Genomic DNA, 24,364 nt, shown 5'->3' on the forward strand with positions numbered 1-24,364 from the left:
TTGGATACATGCATATATTTAATAATGAAACAATTCATCAACAATAACCAAATTAAAAAATTTATGAGACCTCAGTGCAGTGGAAGAGAATGGAATGTCAAGGCAAAAAAAAAAAAAGATATAGCAATTGACCCAGAAGGCTGCATGATGAGGGAAGCAAAGGCAAATTTGGCTAGGATAGTATATATGCTCTTGAAAAGAATGGCTGGAGAAGTACCCACTTACTTGACTGCTTAGAAGCAGGCAGCCTTACTGCATGCTGCATGGGATGGAAGCAAACAGCCAGAGAAGGGAGAGGAGAGGGAGAAGATCAATATAGAATCCAGGGTAAGCAGATGGAAGAGATTGAGACAGGGTTGCAAAGGGATGACTCGAAGACCTTTTGTTTCCTCTGCCGTCTAAACTAGACCTGTTCTAAGTCTTTAAGTACGTCAGTTAAATTCAATGACCATGTAAATAGCACTAGGCACTGTGAAGGAATGGTAGGAGTGGTTTACAAAAGTAAAGGGATAACATGGTCCCTGCTCTCAAGGAGCTTACAATCTATATGGGAAGACAAATTCCACACATAAAACAACTACAAAACATATTTACAAAGTAACATAAATACAAATAAATATACATATGAAAAAATAACATATGAAAGCTAAGGGGTACTGTATCAATAATTGTTTAGAAGTCCTAAGGTCAGTCAAAGAAGGCTTTCTGAAGGAAAATTTTTGGACTTTGAGTATAATGTTAGCAGAGAGCAGGGCATGTGCAAAGGCATAGAAGTGCAAATAAATATGTCATGTCCAGTAAGTAAGCAGATCAGCTTGATTAGGATAAAAAATCCAGATAGGTCTCATTAAGAAGTGAGTGTGATGAAACTAAGGGTCTATTTGGTGAGAGAGGCTGCAATGTTAGGTCTGGCCCCTAAAACAAAACGAACATGGAAAGATGCTTGCTTCAGGTAATTATAGTAAAGTGGGCACAGGTCCAGGAGCAACTCCACTGCTCTCAAAAGTTTTGTAGTTACTCTAACACAGAGAAACTAGCAATAGGATGATAGAGAGCAGTTCAAGTAGAAGGAATTGCCTTCTGTAAGAACTCTTACCACGTGGAAAGTGAAAAAATCTGAGTGAAATTCCTAGATGGAGGATCTATCGTCCAAAGGCCAGCCAGATCCCAGTGATCTAAACTACTCAAGTGGAATGTCCTAGACCCTTTTACTAATTCTTCGTGGGAAGCGGATTGTATATAGTTATAAAAGAATTTATTTTTGAAATATCATGACAATCAACTTTGATCCTAACTTTTTAGAAATTAAAACAGGAGGATGAGAAGAGCCCTAATCTATAGGGAATGCTCACGTCCCTGAAGAGGGACAGGTCAGTAAGGGCCCAAATTCTCCCCAGGTCTTTAAATGGAAAGGCAAAACATCACACCTTTAAAGAGGCTTTTCTCAGCTATAAGTAAGACCTCTTTCTTTAAGCCTATTGATCTGAAGCTGTTCCAGGAAGGGAAAAAAAAAAAAAAGAGTCCAGGCCAGATGTTCAGCAGCAGCCAGAGTTGGACTCTACATCACCAGAGGTCTTCTGGGAGGTGCTGGGTCCCACTGATGATGAAATACACTGCTGGGGACCGATCTTGATGCCATTTGCCTATAAAAGAAAAGAAGCAATAGTTCCCACCTCAAGTGCTAAAGTAAATGGGAGAAAGGAGAGGGATAAAAGGAGAAATCATTCATTATATTTTCTAGAAGCAGATATGACCTTGGCAAGTTACCACATGCCCTAGCCAGATTGCTGTAGAACAATAATCTGTGACAGTAAAGATGAGATGACCAGCTGTGTATGAGTATTATAGACGACTAGAAGTGGCTTTTGTGCCCATGTTTAAAGTGACCGTTATACTTAAGTTTCATAACTATATGCAGAATCACGATGTGATCAGATAAAAGTAGGAGCAGGCAAAAAGAGTAGAAGTAGTATATAATTCTTTTTTGTTCTGCCCTAGAATTTGCTTTATAGAAATGGCCCTGCTGAGTAATTAAGAATTACACCTCCTCCATGCTCTGGATTCGTAAAAAACCGAGGTTGAGAAGAAAACCTCCCATACTGTATAAGCCTTTCGGATCACCAACTAAAATCACTTTAAGCATTCTAGGTCTCAGACTTGAGAGAAAAACAGACAATGATGACAGGTTTCTGCGTACCTACATTAAAAAAACCATGTATGATCTGGGCAGAGCTTCAAATAGTATGATGTTGGACAAGGAGTGCTCACATTCTAGGGAGCTTCCGGCCCTGTTTCAGACAAAGACCCCCGCCCTTTCTCACCTCATTGTGGACGTCAAATAAACCCTGCTGGATCTTCCTATATATTTCTTTGGCCGTGTTAATGAAGGCCTAAGGGAGACATAAATCATATTATTAGGCTCATTATTTAGGTAGAGAAATTGAATACAAATGTTATTCCAATTTGGATTTTGAAGGTGAACTAGGAACCATTAGGAGAACACAGAGTAAAATACAAAAGGTTCCCCAAAGTCCCCAAAAGCCATTGAGAGTAGTTTCAGAAAGAGAAGGGAATTATATGGTGCTTTGGTATGGACCCAAGATGTCTCTAGGGTTCCTAGGTTGGCACCCTTTGCATATAAAACAGGCTCTCCTCTCAATTAATTACTGAAGATACAGTCAACACCAAGCTTACAAATGACTATAGCAGGAACCCATTAGTCCCTCCAACTAAAGTGATTTACAAGTAACAGTGGAGTCTAATCCACACTTACAAACAATGTTACCCAAAGCAAAAGTAAAACCTTGGAAATCAAGGTAAAAGAAATGGGACATTCCCTTACAGGGAGACATATGGTCACTACGACCAAAAGACATCCTTTAAGGAAAGGATGTGTCTTATAGAAGATAATTCTGAATAAAAGGACAAAGATATGGTGTAATCTCTGAAAAGCTTTCCCTATTTTTTTCTAAATAGTACCTCTTCAACATTGCAGGCTGTTTTGGCTGAAGTTTCCATGAATATAAGTCCATGCTCCCGAGCAAAAGCCTCTCCTTCTTCTCTCTTCACATCCCTGCGAGATTCTAAGTCACTGCAAGAGATAGATTGGGGAGAAAACTAAGTGAAAGTGAAAGAAGACCCAAGTGAAAGAAGAAACCCTTGTTCTAAAAGAATCCCATAACTGTTTCAACTGTCAGTTAATACACAAAGAATGTAGATCCTATATAGTATTCTCTTATGCAGGGTTAGTAATTTCTGTGGTCTCTTGGAAAATACTCTTCAGACCCATGACACCTGCCGCATCACTGGGGATAATACCTTACTCTATCACAGAGAAAAGTGTAAAGTGTTAGGCAAGCCCCATAGTTACTCAAGGCCTTTGCTCTATGCTTCTTTTTCGAATGAGATTCAGTGAGAGCAAAGGAAAAAAGATGAAAGGGAAATTCCAGTTGTTAGAAAGGAAAAAAGTGATAGATGGCCCGTCCCATAGTTATGAGTGTCTTCCTCCTTTACTGGAATCACTCCACAAGAAGAGAGAGAGCCAGGAATAAGGAAAGCACAGTCACCTTAACTCTTACTAGTCTCATAACTAACATGTATAATAGCAGCTTGCTATCAGGGAAATGAAGGATTCAGAGAAAACGATAAAATTTGGTGATATAGGGGAAAGAAGATACAGTGAAGGACTGAGAAAGGGAATAGGGTGGCATGTAAAGACTTTATGAAAGAGGATAAAAGGCTGCAGAATAAGGATGAAGTGTTTGATTTTCACTTTTCAAATTGGAAATTTTCATTTGGGAGGTTTCCAGTTTTTCAACCATGAAGATAAATAAACACCAAGGAGTAAGTCCACTAAAGAACAACAAATCTATAAAATGTACATTTATTATTCATCAGCTGTGTGAAGACTAGGAAAGAACTATCCATCTAAATGTCAACACTCACCAATGTGTATTTCTAGCCCAGATGCTCCTTTAAGCTCTAAATCTGTTGATTCATTAGCCTGATCTTCATTTGCACTCTGATGTGTAAAAAACACCTCAAACTTACATCCAAATTGAACTTGATCTCTTCCTCCCAACTTGCTTCTGCCCCAGGCTACCACATCTCAGTAAACGGCACAAGCCGAAAACCAACATGTCATTATTAACACCTTTCCCTCCTTCACTCCAAATACCCACTCCATCCCCCAGTGAGGTACTTCCAAAATGTACCTTAAAATCATCCTTTTCTCTCTCTCTCCAGCATCATCACCCTAGTACTCTCACCTGGAGTACTGCAACTGGGATCCCACTTCAACCCTCCTCCCCTCCAGAGAGATCTCTGAAAATTTGATCAAGCCACTTTTCTGCTTAAGACTCTTAAACGCTTTCTACTGTGTTTAGAATAAAATCCAAACTCCTTCCTAAGGCCTGTTAGTGCTAAGAGATCTGTCCCTGCCTACTCTGCAACCTCATCACGCACTATTCCCCCTTGATTCAGTCCAACCAGACCAGGTTTCTTTCAATACCCTAACTTGCTCAGCTTCTACCCAGTTTAGGGCTTTCACGCAGTTTGTTTCCCCTTTCTGGTATGTTTTTCTTTTTTAAATCTTTGCCCACCGAACTCTTACCCATCCTTTGGATTCCAGCTTAAATATCACTCTTAATCAAAAATAGGTTATCTTGTTAATCCTCTTTCATAGCAGCCTTTTTTTCCTTCACTGCATTTATCACAATTTATAATCAGATACAAATCATTTTATATTTAGTATCTACGTCCCCACTAGATCCTCCCTGGGAAGCTCTATGGGAAGATGGGTAAGAGTTTTTTTTTTCAACCTTGCGCACTCAAAGTCTGGCACAGTGTCTAGGACGGAGTAGGTTTTCCATAAATTGGTTGACCCAATAAATTAGTACAATTAGTCTGTGGCCATAGTTCTCAAACAGTGCAATGTAGGCACTACACAAACTCACAAGGGTGCCAGGGGACACGTGGAATTTTTGAGGGAAACACAGCAACATTCAACATCAGAACACCACATGAATTACAAGCTTAAGATAGTTCAGTGTCAATATCAGACCACAATAGATGCCGTTTATTGCTTCATATCTTTGTGAAGCTGAATTTTTGGCAGCTGGTGTGATAAAAAGCAAGCATTGTGCAAAAATCAATTTGGAACAGGAAGTGAGAGTAAAAGTGTCCAATCTTGATTCCAAGGTTTAACAAGCTTTGCAATGCCCAACAGATACACACAGGTCATTACCGGTAGTAAGTAATTATGACTATTTAAGAAAGAAATTTAAAAAAAATTTTTGTTTTAATTTATGCTTTCCATTTTTCAAACAGTTATTAAGTTGGTATGACAAAAACACTTACACTGTTTAGATTTATTTAATAACAAAACTGTTACTTGTTTTGGCTTATGAGTGCCGTAGAAAAATTACTGAAAATAAAAAGTGTTGGGGAAGCTATGGAGAAATTAGAACCCTTGTGCATTTCTGGTAGGGATGTAAAATGGTATAGCCACTATGGAAAACAGTATGGCAGTACCTCCAAAAATTAAACATAGAATTACAATAAGATCCAGCAATTCTACTTCTGGGTATATACCAAAAAGAATTGAAAGCAGGGATAGATATTTGTACACCCATGTTGACAGCAGCATTACTCACAATAGCCAAAAGGTGGAAGCAACCCAAGTGTCCATCAATGTGTTTACCACATTTTGTTTGAATAAACAAAATGTGGTAAACACAGTTAATGGAATACTATTCAGCCTTAACAAGGAAGGAAATTCTGACACATGCAACAATATGGATGAACCTGGAAGACATTATGCTAAAAGAAATAAGCCAGTCACAAAGGAACAGATACTGTATGATTTCACTTATATGAGGTGCCTAAAGTAGTCAGATTCACAGAGACAGAAAGTAGAATGGTAGTTGCTAAGGCCAGTGGGATGGACGATATGGAGTTAGTGTTTTATGGGAACACAGTTTCAGTTTGGGAAGATGAAAAAGTTCTGGAGATGGATGGTGGTGATAGTTGCAGAACAACGTGAACAAACTTAATGCCAAAGAACAGTACACTCAGAAATGATTCAAAGGGTAAATTTTATGTTATATATATTTCACCACAATATTTTTTTTTACTGAGGTATTAAGAGCACCATATACTAAAAGAGTTTGGGGACCAAGCGATTCAATGTCTATAGAGTAGCTAGATGACTATTCGTACTTATTATTTATTCAAAAAAAAATTTACCTCTTATTCCCAATCAGCATGATAACCATGTTGGAGCTAGAATGTTGCCGAGCATCTTCTAACCATGAGGTCAGGTGGTTGAAGGTTTCACGCCTACAGCAGAAAAGTTTAGACAGTGGGTCTGAGGCCCATTTCAAGATGACAAAGAAATTCCAAATGCATGGGAAAAGGAGAAAGGCTATATGTGTAAAGAAAAATATTAGGCCATTCTTCTTCAGCATTCTTACCAGAATCAGTAGACAGAAAAGAAAAATATTTTGAGCCCATAGGGAAGAGCCTCCCTCCCCCTCATCAGATCTGACTCACCTCGTAATGTCATACACCAGCAGTGCTCCAGCTGCTCCCCTGTAGTAGGAACGGGTGATAGAACGGAAGGATTCTTGCCCAGCCTTTCCCACCAACATGGCAACAAAAAAATCCCAACAAAACCAGGTTATTTCCAGGGAACTGACATGATCATATGCCACTCTAACACAAAGGACTTAATTTTTTAAATAATTCCTATTAAGAAAAGAGAATCAGGGAAAGAAAACATGACTGCCCACAGAGAAACCCAGGTGGGAAATTAATATTTTTCAAAGGGAATGCAATTGGTATTTTGGGTAGGTCACTTCTTCCTGTCTTCCAAGACCACCTATCAAATTGCTGACTAACACCCCTGGTTCCCAGGCACTAAGTGCCATAGCACCCCACAGTCCGTGTGACAATCAGAGACATTGCCATACATTTCCTAATATCCCCTAGCAAAGAAAAACTGGAAACAGGACTAGAAACTCAGAGTATGTTGTACTGTCAATCCAAACATGATGTTGAACACATGAAATTAACATTTCTTTTCTGTTCCTTTATCTGTAAAAAAGAAAATTATCTTAGAATGCCAATATCCTGTCCAATGGAAATTTCATTTTAATGGATCAACGTAGAAAATTAGTGAGATACCAAGCACTTAAATTGGGCATATGCTAATTGACCTTTAGTGTTCCACTAATAAAGGCAGGACTACCAAAATGTCCCTTTGCTGAGATCTTGTCATGGCAAATAGGAATAAGGAACAGGGAAAGAAGCCCGGGGCCCAGGACAGAGTTTTCCTTGAAAAAATCCAACTGTTCACATTCTAATCTCATTTCCAGTTGGGGTCAAGATACTAAGTTTTTCTCATAACTGAGCGATTTATTAATGCCCCCACATACTGGGTACTTTTGCTTTCCTGATGGAATAGGTTTGTGTGTGTTTTTCCCTTATAGGTTTTTGTTTTTCTTTTCCCTTATTTTTTTTAAATAATAATATGAATACCCTGGGCATTGAATCTACCCTATTAAGAAAGTTTTCACATTCTTGAAATCACTTATCCTTATATACCTACATAAAAGTAGGGAAGGAAGACTACTGTTCATATTTTAAAGATGGGAAAACTAAAATGTGGACATGGGAAAATTAACGGCCTTCTTATACTATAATAACAATAATAGTGATGATACCAGCAATAACACAAACGGGAAAAATGAGGCTCAAAGCGATAAGTTCAGTAACTAGCCAAAAGTTATAAAGTCTACAAATGCCGAATACATAACTTAAACTTAGGATCCTAGTACTTCCTAGCACAAATGTTTGTTCCCTTAGCCATTACATCATATAATCTAAACCCGGATTTGAAGGTGAGAAAAGAATTCCAGTACACTAATTCTAAGGTTCCCTTTCCCACAAGAATCATAAAAATGTTTTGTTGAGTAGCATACCTGTTAGAACACGAGAATCCAAAAATAATTCTAAAGAATTTGTTGGTAATATTAGTAATGCTTTAAAATATAAAACATACTTTTTCCTTCTAAGAACTCAAAGTTTTATTTATTGACTAATCGTTTTATGTCTTAAATTAATTCCTGTTTTGCTTTTATCTGTTACTGACTTTTTTCCCTCTCGCGCTATTGTTGAAAGACCCTCTTTCCCTGTGGCCTACTAGGATCTAAAAGAGAAGCTTAAGGGAAGCCCACGTGATGGTTGAATCACATGGCAGCATTTAATTTTAGCAGCTGAAAATACTGCCAGTGGGTCATCAGAAAATGTCTTTTACAATCAAATCACTTCACTTCTTCATCTCAGTCCAGTTCATAAACCAAAGTTTGTGAGCCAATATGCTAGAAAGAGTGAGCAGTTCAATTGGGGCTGCTCTGCATTAGTCTGAGGTATGTTTGTCCATCCCCAGTAAAAAAATCTGAAGCAGGAAAGACTAAGATGGAGGTTTGATAAAGAGAATTAACAGTTTTCTATTTTTTCTCAACTGGAAGCATCATATTATAGGTTTAAGATATGTAGTTGGAAGTATTAATTCCTACAGAGTCAGATATGCTTATTTCCTAAGAATCAAAATGCATTCCAAAGTAAAATACAAATGAATTTGGGATTATTTAATCACTATTTTATATTAGCTATGGTACAATGCCTCTTCATTTAGCATGGTTATTTGGGCAACTATACATACAGAATGAAGAAAGAGAAAAAGAAGTAACATGGCTCTATAAATCCTTCTCAATAACTAGAACAGTGACAACAAAAAGCTGGGTAACTTGATCTCTTTAAAAATACCCTTCATGGTAATCCTGAAACATCTGCATGTAGGATGGCTTTGGAAGTGACAAAATGGAGTCAGTGAAGTGGGAAGCCAAGGGGGCTAAACAATGGACAGGGGATCAGGGTCATGATAAGGGACAAACGTCTGGCTTACATGGAGAGTGTAAGGAGACAGATACATTATAGGCAGGAATCTCTTAAAATTTTCAAAATAAATAGAAAAACCCAGTATTCTGAAATCTGAATTTTTTTTTTATTACTCAACAAAGATTAGTCCAATCTCAAAGCAATTACTAAAAGGAAGTAGAAAAGAACCAGGCCAGTTGCATCTCAAGTGACTATCAGGCCATATGGTTCTTGAGGATCATGTGAACAGAGCAGTGGCTCTCAACTTTCTTATTTTATGGCCCATCATGCTTCATATTAGCACTTAAGGGGAAAAAGTCAGCAAGCCAACACTCAGACACTCTATGACCATGACCATACCTCTAACTGGCAGCTACTATGTCTCCTGGCATCAAAAGATACAGTTTTGGAAATGACAGAGGTTTAAGTTAAGAAGGCAGAATCTAGCTAATACCAGTCTTGACACCCACAGGCTTCACTCTTTGTCACCTCCTCAGAATTTGTCCTGTGGCCTTCTTAGGGGGCCAAATATATCTTTGTGGGAAATACAAAAACCAGGGGATAATAAAAAAGGAGTTGCAAAACTTACTTGTATTAATAATGACAAAAAGACCTTGGACCCCAACAATAAAAGGAGAAGGAAATAAGTGGCAGCTATTTAAGAAATACATGAACTTAACTTTGGCAACAGATATAGAGTAATACCATTTAGGCTTTATTGGGAGGAAAAAGCTAGAGACAAAACTGGCCAAAAGAAGCAAGTTTGGAAGTTTTAGAGTTATCTGGCTAGTGCTATTACCATCAGGGTTGTGAAATGACTCATCTTCCTATAATTAGGGCAAGCCAATATGGTTAAAATGAAAAATCTGATCGGAAGGGCAAAAGATTATTCAAATGCTTGCAAATACAACCAACAAATGCACAGGACAATATCATGCCAGTTAAAAGCAGCTGATTAATCAGTGCATCCAAAAGTGACAATGAGGCTAACAGAAAAGGACTCTGTGCAAAAAAGGTCTAGAGCACCAAGTCACTACTTTTAAGACAGACACTTGCATGTGTTGGGGAACGTCGGGTAGGTAGAGGGGAAAGGGAGGAAAAAAAGAAAAAAATCACTTGTGAACTGCTTGTAGATATAAGGGCTTCAGCTCTCAGTTCTGAGAAGAAACAGAATCAAATATGAATTAATCAAAAACAGGAAGAGATTTTAGCTGAATAGTAGGAATATGTGCTACCTCCCTTAAACTTGAAATAGAGACTGAACATTATTTTTCTTAAAGAAAACAAAAGTACAAACCAAATTGAGATAATGCACATGAAAACAATTTATGTGGATAAAGCAAAATTACATTAAGTCAAACTAAATTTTGGCAGTACTACATTTGTCAAATTTTAAAATATGCATAGCCTTGACCCAGAATTTCCATTTCTGGGCAGACAGTCCACAGAAATCCTCAAATATTTGCATAAAGATGTAATAAACAAGAATGATCAATGAGACGTTGCAGTGGTGAAAAATTGGAAACTGAAATTTCCATCAATGGGAGGATGGTTAAATAAATTATGGAACAAGCATTCTATGATCCTATGCAGTGATTTTTAAAAATGAGGTAGAATGGAATTACCTTATGACCCAGCAATTCCACTGTTGGGTATCTATCCAGAGAAATCCAAAACACTAATTCGAAAAAATACATGCACCCCTATGTTTAATGCAGTATTAGTCACAATAGCCAAGACATGGAAACAACCGAAATGCCCATCAGTAGATGACTGGATAAAGAAACTGTGGTACATTTACACAATGGCCATAAACAACAATGAAATCTTACCAATTGCTATGACATGGATGGACCTAGAGAATATTATGTGAAACAAGTCAGACGGAGAAAGACAAATAACATACGATTTCACTTACATGTGGAATCTAAAGAACAGAATAAATGAATAAACAAAATGGAAATGGACTCAGAGAAATAAGGGAAAAACAAACAAATTGATGGTTGCTAGATGGGAGAGGGTGGGGATAGGAGAGAAGGTAAAGGGATTAGGAAGTACAAATTAGTAGACACAATATTGCCATGGGGATATGAAAGACAGTTTGGGGAATACAATCAATAATGTTGTAAAATTTTGTATGGTGTCAGATGGGTACTTCTCTTATTAGGGAGACCATTTCATGGACTGGGTAGACGCCTGACCACTGCACTGTACACCTGAGGCTGAAGCTGAATAATATTGAATGTCAACTATAAATAAATAAATAAACGTGTGTGTGTGTGTGTGTGTGTGTGTGTGTGTGTGTGTAGTCACAGGATGCTGAGTACAGCATAGGGAATACAGTCAATGGAATTGTAACAGCAATAAACAATGTCAGAGGGATATTAGACTGGGGGAGGTTATCACTTTGTGAAGGGTGTAAATATTTAACTATTACATTGTTTTGCACACCTAAAACTAATTTAAAAAGAAATAAAATAAAGTGACTTTAAAATTTTAAAAAATTGAAAAAAGAAATAAGGTAGATTTGTATGTACTGACATGAGAAAGTCTACAAAACATAAAGATAGCTAAAAAAAAAAAAATACCTTAGTCACAAAGCTAAGTCTACTTTGCCACAATTCTAAAAACTAACAAAAGCAAAACCACTACCATATATTTGTTTCTATTTATGTATCTAAATACAGAGAAAAAGCCTGAATCAGTGATAGTGGTTTACTCTGGTAACGCAGAAACCAAGATTAGGAGGGAGAGAGGTTTATGTGTGCAAAGGGGAATTTAACTTTTTACTCTATACATTTATATTGTTTGTTTTTATTTTTTACTAGAACAAACTCATATATTACTTAGGTAATTTAAAATAAAAATTTAAAAATACGACATTCATATCTGTAACTGTAACAGAGGAAAATGAAAGCTTCCCTATATCTTCCACTTCACTCTTCCCCTACTCTGATCTCCACCATTAGCTCCATCCTCATAGCCCTTCCATCAGACTTTAGTGTTGTATTTGGATCTTGGTCAGGGAGTAAATTATTTTGTCCTCTCTCACCGTATCCCAGATTTGCAGTTTGATTTGTTTTCCATCAATGTTGACCATACGGGCCCCAAACTCCACACCTGTCAGTGAAGACCAAGAGAAAAAATGTGATTGTCGTGAACAGCCATGTTGAATGAGAAGTTCATGCTATTTTTCAATGTGCTAGTGACTTGTCCTCTGTCTGCATTCAGTGCCACTAAGCCTATTACTACTATTTGAGCCAATTAGTTTTTTGTTCCTTGAAGTTTCATTTCTTTTCTAGAATTAAAAACTGTGTTCTAGGTGATAATTTCAAGAATGTAACCAAAAAGCAGATGTGGGGATAAAATGAATTAAGAAGTCAAATAGAAAAGGTGAGTAAATTTTTAACAACGTTAATTAACGCTTAATTTGATTAGGTAATGTTTAATTTTGTAACTTTTTAAAAAATTTCTAAAATTTTAAAAAATATTTCCTAGCATTTTTCTCAAAGTCACTCTCTACTCCTCTATATGGAACAATATTTTTTTGCAATTCTAGATTTTTTGAGAAAAGAGCCTATTTAAGAAATAAGTTCTCAAAAATGATATATTTCAGATTTCCAATAATTCCCAGAGTTCATCAGAAAATAGCCTTCCTCACAGGAGTATGGAAACTGACAGTCTCAATAAAGACTTTGGTTTAACTGGCATTCATCTTCTTTCAAGGTAAGATCAGGACAAAGATTAAAAATCAAAGGTCACTTGCATTAAAAACACTTGATCATATGTCAGACAATTTGTCCTATTTCCTATTTTTTATACAGTACTTTACTTGAGGAATTCTGATTTCTAAGTAAGAAAGAGGACTAATCTAGCTTCATTCAGTGGTCCCACATACAATATATCAAAATATCACCCTCAACTCTAAGGTGCTGAAGTCAATAAGATACAAAAAAAAAAAAAAATGTTTCTTACTACTCTAGACTGCGTCATCAAGAATAGTGATAGCTAATGCAAAAAGTTACTATTTTTTTTCCTTCTGGACAATAGGAATGGAATTTCAATGGGGAAGAATTGAAAAATAAAACTGTCTCCTTTTATGCAACTTTCTCTAGTTATGCACTCAGAGACCCTTCATTTTGCACATATTTTCTATCCAACTGCCTTGTTTATTTTGGTACAAAGGATTGACTTCAGAAAGAAACAGCATATATTGGACTCTGGGGAAAATCTGATCACATCATTCCTCAGCTTTAAAACTTATAATTTACTCCTATTGCCTTCAGGTGTCTCAAAACTTGGGTCTCTATTTTATTTTCTAGCTTTAATTTTTGTCATTTTCCACTTCAAATTTCATGCTCCAAACGTGTTAAATTACTTTGTTTTCCAAAGGTAACCTGATCTCTGTCATTCATAAGCTTCTGCATATGTTATTGTTTCCTGCCCTGATCACTTTTCCCTCATCTCTATATCCCCTTTGCCTGGCTAAGTCCTGCTCGTTCTTCGGTTTTCAGTCTTTCCTTATAAAGGTGGTATCCTCTCCTCCTTTTTTGCAATAAAAATTTACTTGTCAGTATACTGTATCTACCCCCAGTCCCACCTGCTACACCGGAAGACTGTAAGCTTCTTAAGGGCAGGCGCAATGTTTGCCTTTTTACACACTGTATCATTAGTTTATCACAGTGTGGGTGTCCATTAACATTCATTTCCAAAAAAATATTTTCCTGTTGATGCTACCCTCTAAATTATTTTCTAACACCATTAGTTATTTGACTCTGAATAAGTCCTGTGGGAGCAGTAGTAGCTTCAGATTTCAATAAGGTGGGACTGTAGATGGCAATATGGTAAGAATGGGAGCTAGGGATTTTATTCAGAAACTGTTATTTCAATGGCAAGAAGGCTAGTTTTGTACGCATTCTTTATTTTGGCTGAGGTTATGGATATTATGGGGAAGGGGTTGATAAAGCCCCATCAGGCCATGCCTTATCACAAATATGTGGGAAATGTTTATACTTTCCAGAATCTCCTGGAACTCTATCAAGCTTTTTTTAAAAAGTTATTAGTTTCAGCTACCTTTTAAGTCTAGGATGACTCTTGAATTTTCTTCTTCCTCTCCAACACACACACAAATCTGTATATTGGTAATTACTTAACACACACACACACACACACACACACACACACACACACACACGAGGCTACCACTAATTTACCGCAAAGCAAGGTGAGTTTTTGAATTAGTTAGCTTTCGTGGGATTTTCCAAATATTCAAATTGCATTTGGAAAAAAAACAACTTATTCATACCTCATGCTTATCTCTAAAGTTACTTTTCAATTATTTGCTCCCCATTACACTACTCCCCATTTACAGCATTTGATTGGTCACTCTTCATTTAACACAACTTCGTACTATTTTAAAAGTAGGGGGAGCTAACTTTTTACTTTAACCTTGAAGGCTGCTAACTTTTCACTTTAGCTAGTCATGTTTCATTATCTGTTCAGGCACAGGTAGATGCACTTACCTATTGTGAGGTCGTGAACAGGCTGGAACCGCTTGTCTGTAAACTGCAGGAGGAGACATGACTTCCCCACACCTTAAAGAGGAGGACGCACGCTCAAGGAGTCACGCCGCCCCGGAGCCGGCCGGAGTCGGGGTGTCTGGGACTGGGGAAGGGGAGCCCCGAGCCCCGCCCCCGGCCGCCCTGCCCCCGCCCCCTCTTCACCTAATCGCCCAGCCCACTGAGCCCCGCCCCCACGACCCGATTTGGGAACTTCCAATCCCCGCCCCAGCTATGAGGGCAGTCGCCCGCTGTGTACCTGTGTCCCCGATGATTATGTACTTGAAGAGATAAGCATAAGTCATGTTCCCGTTTCCTCTGGATTCCGGGTCCGCCCGACTTCTAACAGCCACTTACCTCCGGCCTGTCTAGCCACTCAATCCGCCGATATCCAGCCCCTCTAGCCCAGATCACATCTCTATTGCTCTCCCCAGAAATCCTCTTTTGGTCGGAGCAACGGTAATACCCAGACACCCATTCCAGGGACGCCTGTAACACTCTTGTGCCATTATCCCACCAAGCTCCAGGGGGCGATAGCTAGCCTCTCCGTCCTCTCGGCCTCCCCGGGTCTGACTCGTAACAGCCCTACCGCGCCCCTTCCAATCAGCGAAGAGCGACGCATAGCCTTGCGGAAGTGACGGCAGTTCCGAGTCTTGTGGGGGCGGTGGGAGCGATGAGGGGACTGAGACGGTGATAGCCGTTGTGTGAAAATGGAGGTAGGAACCTGAGCGCTGAGAAGGCTGACAAGAGAGTGCGACCGACCGGGTTGAAGCAGAGGCGGGAAGCTGGGCGGAGACGCGGCTGACAGGACGGGAGAGAGCGGGATTTGGGGAGTGTTGTCAGAATGTCGGGGTCAGAATCCGTCGCTACAAGCTAACTCCCTGCTCCCCCTAACTTATCCCCGCGGCTTTCTTTTGGTTTCCAGTTTCCCGGAGGAAATGACAATTACCTGACGATCACAGGGCCCTCGCACCCCTTCCTGTCAGGGGCCGAGGTGAGCACGAGGTGCCGATGCTGGGGGCGGGGGGAGGGCGGTGGGGAGGAGAGGGCACCAGGGACCGGGGGATGGGAACCAGGGGCCGCGATTGGTGTTTAGAGAAAAGTGGCAGCTGCTTCTAGAGCCTATGAGGACTAAGGGGTAGACCCAGGAAGCTGCTGTCATCAGAAAAGCAGGACGTGGGAACGCGCTAGCGTATTTCACAGTGATTCTGGATTTGAAGACAGTGGAATTGTCTGTCTCTACGTTGGGGAGAAATAACTACGACAATCTTGGGGGATTGAAGAAGGAGGAGAATATTTTAGGTAAAGAAATTGGGATGAGAGAAGGAGTTTACCCAGCAGGGGTTAACTGAGCATTGTTCATTCTTGAACCAAACTTTGTTAGGGGTCTTTGTTTCATATTAATTTCCTACTCAGTGATAAAAAAAGGTTAATAGTTATGTTAACGTACATGGTGTTAGCTTGTTTTGCTAGTGAAGGATGAAAGGAAATACGTAGTTGGCAGAAAACATGAAGGAAGTAGAACATGTGTTTCTGTTTGCCAGTGACTCATTGTGGGGAGGTTAGGTCACCTTTGTATGTCAGTTTCCCCAGCTGTCAAATAGCTGTAATAATAGTTTCTTACGATGTTGTGAAGTAGAAGTGATGATTATGGTGAGGTCCTTCAATATTTGTGGAAAAGCTTTGGTTGAAATAATTGTCACAATATAGATATGTGTCATTTACTTAGGCAAGGCAAAGATGGAATAGACAAGAATAAATTTCCTGTTCTTTGAGAAATTCTGAAATCTTGAGCTTTCTACTGTCTTTTGAGGACTTTAATTTTTTTTCCCAAAAGTGGTGTGAACCCTTTGCATCAGTATTTTTTTTTCATTTTTTTTTTTGGTACCAAGAATTCTCAATTGCTGTTGAATGGGCTTATCCTGTAATAAATCCTAACGTTTTCATGGATGAGAATTAAATCGACATGGGGCAATTGCTAGTTTTTAACTTCTTTATTGCTATTATTATTTAAGCAGAGGAAAGTGTGAATCAAATGAGCAGCAAATTTAGAAACAATATAAAACTAAAATCTGTCTGATGCTCTATAGTCTCATTGCCAGTGTCTTCTGAGTGATATCTCCATGGTTTAATTTCATTATTAGGAGTATTGTAAATCTCACATTGGCCATATTCACATGAAAAGTCCATCATTGCCAATTTCTTCTAAATCAGGTCTCCAGAATTTAAATTCTTTATTTAGAGTGTTTGTAAATTCCACATTGGCCTCATCAAGAAATTTTCCAGGTTTGAATATATCCTTTGTTTTTGCTTTTATGACTTTGAGCAATTTTAAAAAACAAAGCTATTTTGCCAAGCTCATAACTAAATTTTAGTGGCTTCCTTTAGCCTAGAACTCTGTCATTGTTAACAGTTTCCTCATTACAATTTCTTCACCATCTCTTCCCGTTTTTTTGTGTGTGTTTTTTAACCTTTAATTGGTTTGTGGTTTTTGTTGTATCTGGTCTTACTGTGAGCCTCATAGAACGAGGTAAAGGTAATATTTAAAAATTTTTCTTTTAGAAGAAGAGTGATTTTTAGAGTTTTTTTGCAAGAAAAAGATGTCCACAAAAGTATTGATCTTAAAAAAATTGAAAAATGGGATTTCTTTGAAATTAGTAGCTTCTTTTCATCGAAAGATATCATTAAGAAATTAAATAGGCACTCCACAGATTGCAAGAAGATAGTTTAATACATGTATCTAACTTATATTCAGAATATATCAAATAGTTCTGCACAATAAAAGAAAGGATCCAATTTAAAAATGGGCACGAGAAATTTTTTTTTGTTAATGTTAGGGATTTATTTATTGAATACTTTCTAAGTGCTGAATTCTTTGCAATGTCATGATGGGAGGCAGTGCACAGTGATGGAAAGACCTCTGTTCAAATACAATCTCTGTTTCTTATTACCTTTTTTTTGTCATCACTAGAGTTTTTCTTTTTTCAGTTAGAACTACATATAATACATGTTTCAGGTGTACAACATAGTGCTTACACATTTATATAACTTATGAAGTGATCACCCTGATAAGTCTTAGTAAGGACAAAACATGTACTTCATAAAAGAGGTTATCCAGATTGCCATTACGCATATGAAAAAGTGTTATCACTTACCAGGGAAATAAAATCATAATGAGATACCATTGCACAGCCACCAGAATGGTTAAAATTAAAAATACTGACAATCCCAAGAGTTGAAAAGGATGTTGGACAAGTCTTAATCATTGCTGGTGAGAGTGTAAATTGATTTCAACCACTTTTGAAAACTGGCAGTATTTACTAAAGATAAATATATCTAGGGGTAGCTGGTTAGCTCAGTTGGTTAGAGCGTGGTGCTAATAACACCAAGGTTACCGGTTTGATCCCTGCATGGGCCACTGTGAGCTGCGCCCTCCTTATAAAAAGGAAAAAGATAAACATATCTACCCTGTGACCCAGTAATTCCACTCCTTGACATATATATATGTGTGTGTATGTATGTATGTATATATATATATATATATATATACATATACATATGTATATACACAAATATATATACACACACACACATATGTATACACACACACATATGTAAATATAATGAATGTATATATTCACCAAAAATATGTATATTCACAGCAACTTTATTCATAGTAGCCAAACACTGGAAACAACCCAGATATCTAGGAATACTACACAGCAATAAAAAAGAATGAACTACTAATAAGTGCAACTTGTGTGATCTCAAAAATATATTGTTGAATAACAGAAGCCAGACATAAAAGTAGACACTATGTGAGTTCATTTTTTAGTGAAGATGAGGAATATGCAACACCAGGGGGCGACCAGATGGCTCAGTTGGTTAGAGCATTAGCGGGATGGTGGGCTGCGCCCCCTGCAATTAAGATTGAAAACAGTGACTGGACTTGGAGCTGAGCTGCGCCCTCCACAACTAGAATGAAGGACAACGACTTGACTTGGAGCTGATGGGCCATGGGAAAACACACTGTTCCCCAATTTAAAAAAATAATAAAAATTAAAAATATATATATACAGCACTAAACAAACAAGTGTTGGCGAGGATGTAGAGAAAAGGGAACCCTTGTGCACCATTGGTGGGATTGAAAATTGGTGCAGCCACTACACAAAATACTATGGAGTTTCCTCATAAAAATTAAAAATAGAACTACCTTATGACCCAGCATTTCCCTCCTGGGTATTTATCCAGGAAATGCAAAACACTAATTTGAAATGATATATGCACCCCTATGTTTACTGCACACTACTCACAATAGCCAAGATGAGGAAACAACCGAAATGTCCATCAATAGTTGAGTGGATAAAGAAATTGTGGTACATTTATACAATGGAGTCTTACTCTGTCATAAAAAGAATGAACTACTAATAAGTGCAACTTGTGTGATCTCAAAAATATATTGTTGAATAACAGAAGCCAGACATAAAAGTAGACACTATGTGAGTTCATTTTTTAGTGAAGATGAGGAATATGCAACACCAGGGGGCGACCAGATGGCTCAGTTGGTTAGAGCATTAGCGGGATGGTGGGCTGCGCCCCCTGCAATTAAGATTGAAAACAGTGACTGGACTTGGAGCTGAGCTGCGCCCTCCACAACTAGATTGAAGGACAACAACTTGACTTGGAGCTGATGGGCCCTGGGAAAACACACTGTTCCCCAATTAAAAAAAAATAATAAAAATTAAAAATATATATATACAGCACTAAACAAACAAGTGTTGGCGAGGATGTAGAGAAAAGGGAACCCTTGTGCACCATTGGTGGGATTGAAAATTGGTGCAGCCACTACGCAAAATACTATGGAGTTTCCTCATAAAAATTAAAAATAGAACTACCTTATGACCCAGCATTTCCCTCCTGGGTATTTATCCAGGAAATGCAAAACACTAATTTGAAATGATATATGCACCCCTATGTTTACTGCACACTACTCACAATAGCCAAGATGAGGAAACAACCGAAATGTCCATCAATAGTTGAGTGGATAAAGAAATTGTGGTACATTTATACAATGGAGTCTTACTCTGTCATAAAAAAGAATGAAATCTTACCATTTGCAATAACATGGATGGACCTAGAGAGTATTATGCTAAGTGAAATAAGTCACAAAGAAAAACAAATACCATATGATCTCATAAGTGGAATCTAAAGAACAGAATAAACGACCAACTGAAACAGAAATAGACTCAGAGATAGAACAAACTGATGGTTGGTAGATAGGAGCGGGGTGGGGGGTATGTGAAAGGTGAAGGGATAGGAAGTACAAATTGGTAGATACAAAATAGTCATGGGATGTGAAATACAATATGGGGAATATAGTCAGTAGTATTACAAAAACTAGAGTGTCAAATGGGTACTAGACTTATCAGGGGGATCACTTCATAAATCATCAATGTCTACTACGCTGTATACCTGAATCTAATATAAAATAATATTGAATGTCAACTATAATTTTAAAAAATATATAGTTACGATATGTAAAGTACAGCATAGGAAATATAGTCAATGGTACTGTAACAGCTATGTACGATGTCAGAGGGGTAGTAGACTTAGGGGATTATCACTTTGTGAGGGGTGTAAATGTCTAATCACTACAAGTATGTTGTTTTGTACACCTGAAACTAATATTTTTTTAAAGACCTTAAAAAAAAGAATATACAATGCTAAACTATGGTGATAGAAATTAAAATAGAGGTATCTGTTCCAGAAGGGAAGGAGTATTGACTGGAAAGGAGTAGGAGAAAAGTCTTTTAGAGTGATGCAAATATCCTGTACCTTTGATCTGGGTTGTAATTAATTGGATGTTTACGTATGTTAAAAATTCATTGAGCTATACACTTAAAATTTGTATATGTAAGTTATACCTCAATAAAATAAGGAATAATAATTTTTAAAGTGTAGGTGTCCAGAGAGGCAGGCTTAGCATTTGTTACAGCATTGCTTGAAATAGGAAAGCTGTATAATTTGAAGGGAGTTTAATCTTTCTGTTTCATTCATCTTGACTTTTATATAATGATACTGTGCTTTGAGCACTTTGGGGAAATAATGTCATAAATACACTTATCCCTAAGTAGAAAAAGTATTTATATCATTAGAAGCAGGTAATGATTTCAGGCTGAATTACTAAAAATTTCACTATTATAACAGTCTTTAGGAGCAATTATTATTATTATTTTATTGGGGAATATTGGGGAACAGTGTGTTTCTCCAGGGCCCATCAGTTTCAAGTCATCGTCTGTCAATCTAGTTGTAGAGGGCGCAGCTCAGCTCCAAGTCCAGTTGCTGTTTTCAATCTTTAGTTGCAGGGGGCGCAGCCCACCATCCCATGCGGGAATTGAACCGGTAACCTTATTGTTGAGAGCTCGAGCTCTAACGAGCTGAGCCATCCGGCCATCCCTCTGGAAGCTCAGCGACAGCTCATTGTCTTCAATCTAACTGTGGAGGGCGCAGCTCACTGGCCCATGTGGGAATCGAACCAGCAACACTGTTGTTCAGAGCTCGTGCTCTAACCAACTGAGCCATCTGGCTGCCCCAAGAGCAATTATTTTAATAACCCACAATACCAGTGTACTGGTAAATAAATAGGTGTCAGATTAGAACAAATTTTAAAATGAATAATCTACACAAGAAACTATTTAAAGAAGTACTGGAATGTGTGTTTTGATATGGGGCAGTGTGAAATAGGAGGGAAATATAATTTTTTAATTTTTTTCATTTTATTTATTTATTTTAGATTTTATTGGGGAAGGGGAGCAGGACTTTATTGGGGAACAGTGTGTACTTCCAGGCCCTTTTTTCCAAGTCAAATTGTTCTCCTTTCAATCTTAGTTGTAGAGGGTGCCGTTCAGCTTCAAGTTGTTGTCCTTTCAGTCTTAGTTGTGGAGGCCGCAGCTCAGCTCCAGGTCCAGTTGCCGTTTCTAGTTGCAGAGGGCACAGCCCACCATCCTTTGCGGGAATTGAACCGGCAACCTTGTGGTTCAGACGATGCGCTCCAACCAACTGAGCCATCCGGGAGCTCAGCGGCAGCTCAGTTCGAGGTGCCGTGTTCAATGTTAGTTGCAGGGGGCGCAGCCCACCATCCCTTGCGGGACTCCAGGAGTTGAACTGACAACCTTGTGGTTGAGAGCCCACTGGCCCATGTGGGAATCGAACCGGCAGCCTTCGGAGTTAGGAGCACGGAACTCTAACTGCCTGAGCCACCGGGCCGGCCCGAATTTTTTATTTTTTGGTTCTCTCAATATGTAAGCACCTTTGTTTATAAACTGTAATTCCCGAATTGCTTCCTCCCCTGAAAAGGCCCAGGAATTTAGCAGAGAAGGAAAAGAAAGCTGAGTGAGACGGTAGCTGCATCATGTTCCTATGTTCTTCTGTGTCCACATCATCTTTTTACTTTAATATTTGCTACAGTTTTGTTTTATATTTGACAGTCTAGGGTATGATCTAGTAGTAGATGTGCTAAAATAAAATAACTTCCGATAATCCTACAGATCATTTGTGATATTAAACGAGATTTAGAATCAGTCTCTGTTTATTCTAGCATGTGCTTTGCCCTTCTGTATTAACTCTTTCACTGCGTTGATTTTGTTTTTTTTCCAAAATATGTCAAAAATCCACAAAAAATAGAAAGTTGATATTTTGACTATTTTATGCATTTAATAACATTTTGAGCTGCTTTGTACATAAATGACATTTTTATTTTATTTTAAACCTTTGTTACATGGTGATAAATTTATCATTATATTGAATTTTAGCAAAAAATACTCAAAGCATATTAAGTGGTATCAATTAGATTTAAGTATAGATAAATTAGAACCTAACGACATTGATGATATAAAAAATTTATTACAAAATGTTACATAGTATGACATACAAAACATCTTTGTTATTGATAGTGCAAGCCACAGGAAAACATATCCGAATGCCGCAACAAATTAATCATTGTCATTATTTTACTCTTCTTTAAGGAAGAAACAAACAAATAAACTAATATCTGCCCCCAAAAATACCATTAAAGCCATGGATACTGAATAACAAAGCTGTTTCCAGGGGGTGGTGCACAGAAAGAATGCCTTGTTGATTCCATACAATGGAATCTCTGCATGTCTCGTCTTTTCAGTTTAGTCAATGAGAGCACTGCAGATGGTTTGTGAGGGGTAGTCCTTTGTAGAACACTGGTCTTTTGTTTTGGATATGAATTTTTATTCTTTTTCAGATCTAATTAACAAATAGTATCATTTTCACATCTCAGCAGAGTTGCTTTTTTATTTGTTGTGATACACAGAAAAGGATAGGCACCTTTTGCTTTGCCCAATCAACCTGTATCTTTTAAAAGAATTGAAAACCACTATTACATAACTATGAATCTGTTACAATAAATGTTTTCCCTGATCCTTTTTTCTGTCCCTGTAGCATTTTTGTTTGTTTGCATGAGAATTTGGTTAAAAAAAATTGTTGTACCCCCTTCCTGAAAAATGCTCACCTGAAACTAAATTGAAATTTCAGAGTCATGGATCTGAAGTTCAGAACTTCCACACAATAGTAAAAATGATGAATTGTGTGCTGAGAAAAGTTCAGCTCATTGGGAGAGTTTTAGTTTTTCCCATCAAGAACTGCCTGCTCCTATGTTCCTTATGCTACTGTCATGTTAGAGCCCAGACAACTACCAAATTTTTACCATGCTAAGTAAAACAGAAGGATCCTTCTCTAGAGGAGAAAAATGTAGAAATGAAGCTATATATATATATATATATATATATATATATATATATATATATATATATATCCTTTTGTATTCTAGGAAACATTTCTGTTTGCAAATGTGATTCAGAGATTGGGCATTTCACAGATGTACTTTATCCCCCCCTTACTTTCTATTAACTGGAAATATTCTTTTTAGCAATATCTTCATTGAAATAAAAATGATATTAGTGAGACCCTTCCTGGGTCTAGAAAGACCTCAAGGAACTCTTAGGACATATTATTTAATCATGAAAAAAGAATGTGGGTGCCTATTGAATTTGATCGAATCACTTGATATTTACTATGCCATGTGACAGATTGATAGAATTGAAAGTTTCTAAAATTTCAAGTACCTATAATTGGTTGGGACAGGTGGAAAGTTAATAATAATTAGGATATTAATATTATCATTAATAACAATGGTTAATAACTGTTATTAAACTTATATATATCAGGCAATGTAATAAGCATTGTGTACTAAATCCCATTAATCCTCATAAGAAAAATACAAGATTACCTTTACAATTCCCATTTTATAGATGAGGAAAGCTCATTCAAGGTCATATTGTAAATGGCAGAACTGGGACTTGAACCCACATCTCTGACAACAATGTCTCTTGCTATTATTTATAATACTCTGTTGCTTCAGTTGCCATTGTAGTTTTTTAGTGTCAAAAAGGAACCATAGCATTTTATCTTTATGTCAGACATTGGTCTGTTAGCTCCGTGAATGGTGGCCCCATTCAGAAAAAGAATGAATATATTATTATTGTAGTTGGATTGAGAGGAAGTGGTTGAGTCTTTAGCCAGCTGGAGTAATCTTTTTCTTCCTCACTTGCAGAAAGGCTGGGTCAGAGCAAGACTAGAAATGTGCTCAGGAACTGTTAGAAAACCAGTTTGACTTTTGGCTGTACCTATTATGAAGGTTTTTCTCTTCCCTATTATCCTTATCTTGGCATTGTTGGGTTTTCCGAAAATCCTGTACAAATGGGAATCTTATTTGTTGTTAACATCGTAATTTCTAAAATGGAAAAGAGGTAGGAAATAAGTGCGTACATTTTAGAGGG

The 24,364-nt window shown here is 37.7% G+C and overlaps 2 protein-coding genes across 4 annotated transcripts in view; one reads left to right on the top strand and one right to left on the bottom strand.

Annotated features, from left to right (window-relative positions):
* On the bottom strand, positions 1-15,192 carry RAB2B (RAB2B, member RAS oncogene family). 2 transcript variants are annotated; one of them, XM_019713564.2, is made up of 8 exons: positions 14,758-15,192; positions 14,463-14,534; positions 11,993-12,060; positions 6,553-6,635; positions 6,247-6,339; positions 2,980-3,091; positions 2,322-2,390; positions 1-1,643 (listed from the first exon to the last, which is right to left on the bottom strand). In XM_019713564.2, exons 1-8 carry the CDS (start codon positions 14,801-14,803, stop codon positions 1,536-1,538), a joined length of 651 nt encoding a protein of 216 aa, XP_019569123.1. In that variant the 5' UTR covers positions 14,804-15,192; the 3' UTR covers positions 1-1,535. The 2 variants fall into 2 exon arrangements, with proteins under 2 accessions (XP_019569123.1, XP_074184125.1); XM_074328024.1 differs by having other exon boundaries at positions 14,856-15,190.
* TOX4 (TOX high mobility group box family member 4) overlaps positions 15,077-24,364 on the top strand; it is a 17,002-nt gene continuing 7,714 nt past the window's right edge. Inside the window, exons 1-2 of one of the 2 annotated variants that reach the window (XM_019713562.2) lie at positions 15,077-15,214; positions 15,424-15,492. In XM_019713562.2, coding sequence (XP_019569121.1) covers positions 15,209-15,214; positions 15,424-15,492 — 75 coding nt within the window. In that variant the 5' untranslated portion in view covers positions 15,077-15,208. Of the gene's footprint in view, positions 15,215-15,423; positions 15,493-15,644; positions 15,801-24,364 lie in introns of those variants that run through there. The other variant, XM_074328022.1, reaches the window with a different exon arrangement.

Source organism: Rhinolophus sinicus, linkage group LG03 (genome assembly GCF_036562045.2).
Source record: "Rhinolophus sinicus isolate RSC01 linkage group LG03, ASM3656204v1, whole genome shotgun sequence".
NCBI classification, from domain to species: Eukaryota; Metazoa; Chordata; class Mammalia; order Chiroptera; family Rhinolophidae; genus Rhinolophus; species Rhinolophus sinicus.

Excerpts from the sequence above, each read along its gene's own strand:
- RAB2B (XM_019713564.2), bottom strand. The coding sequence starts at position 14,803 with ATGACTTATGCTTATCTCTTCAAGTACATAATCATCGGGGACACAG. Across the intron at positions 14,535-14,757 it reads CATAATCATCGGGGACACAG|GTGTGGGGAAGTCATGTCTC; the intron begins GTACACAGCGGG and ends CTCCTCTTTAAG. Across the intron at positions 6,340-6,552 it reads CTGGTGTATGACATTACGAG|GCGTGAAACCTTCAACCACC; the intron begins GTGAGTCAGATC and ends TTTCTGCTGTAG.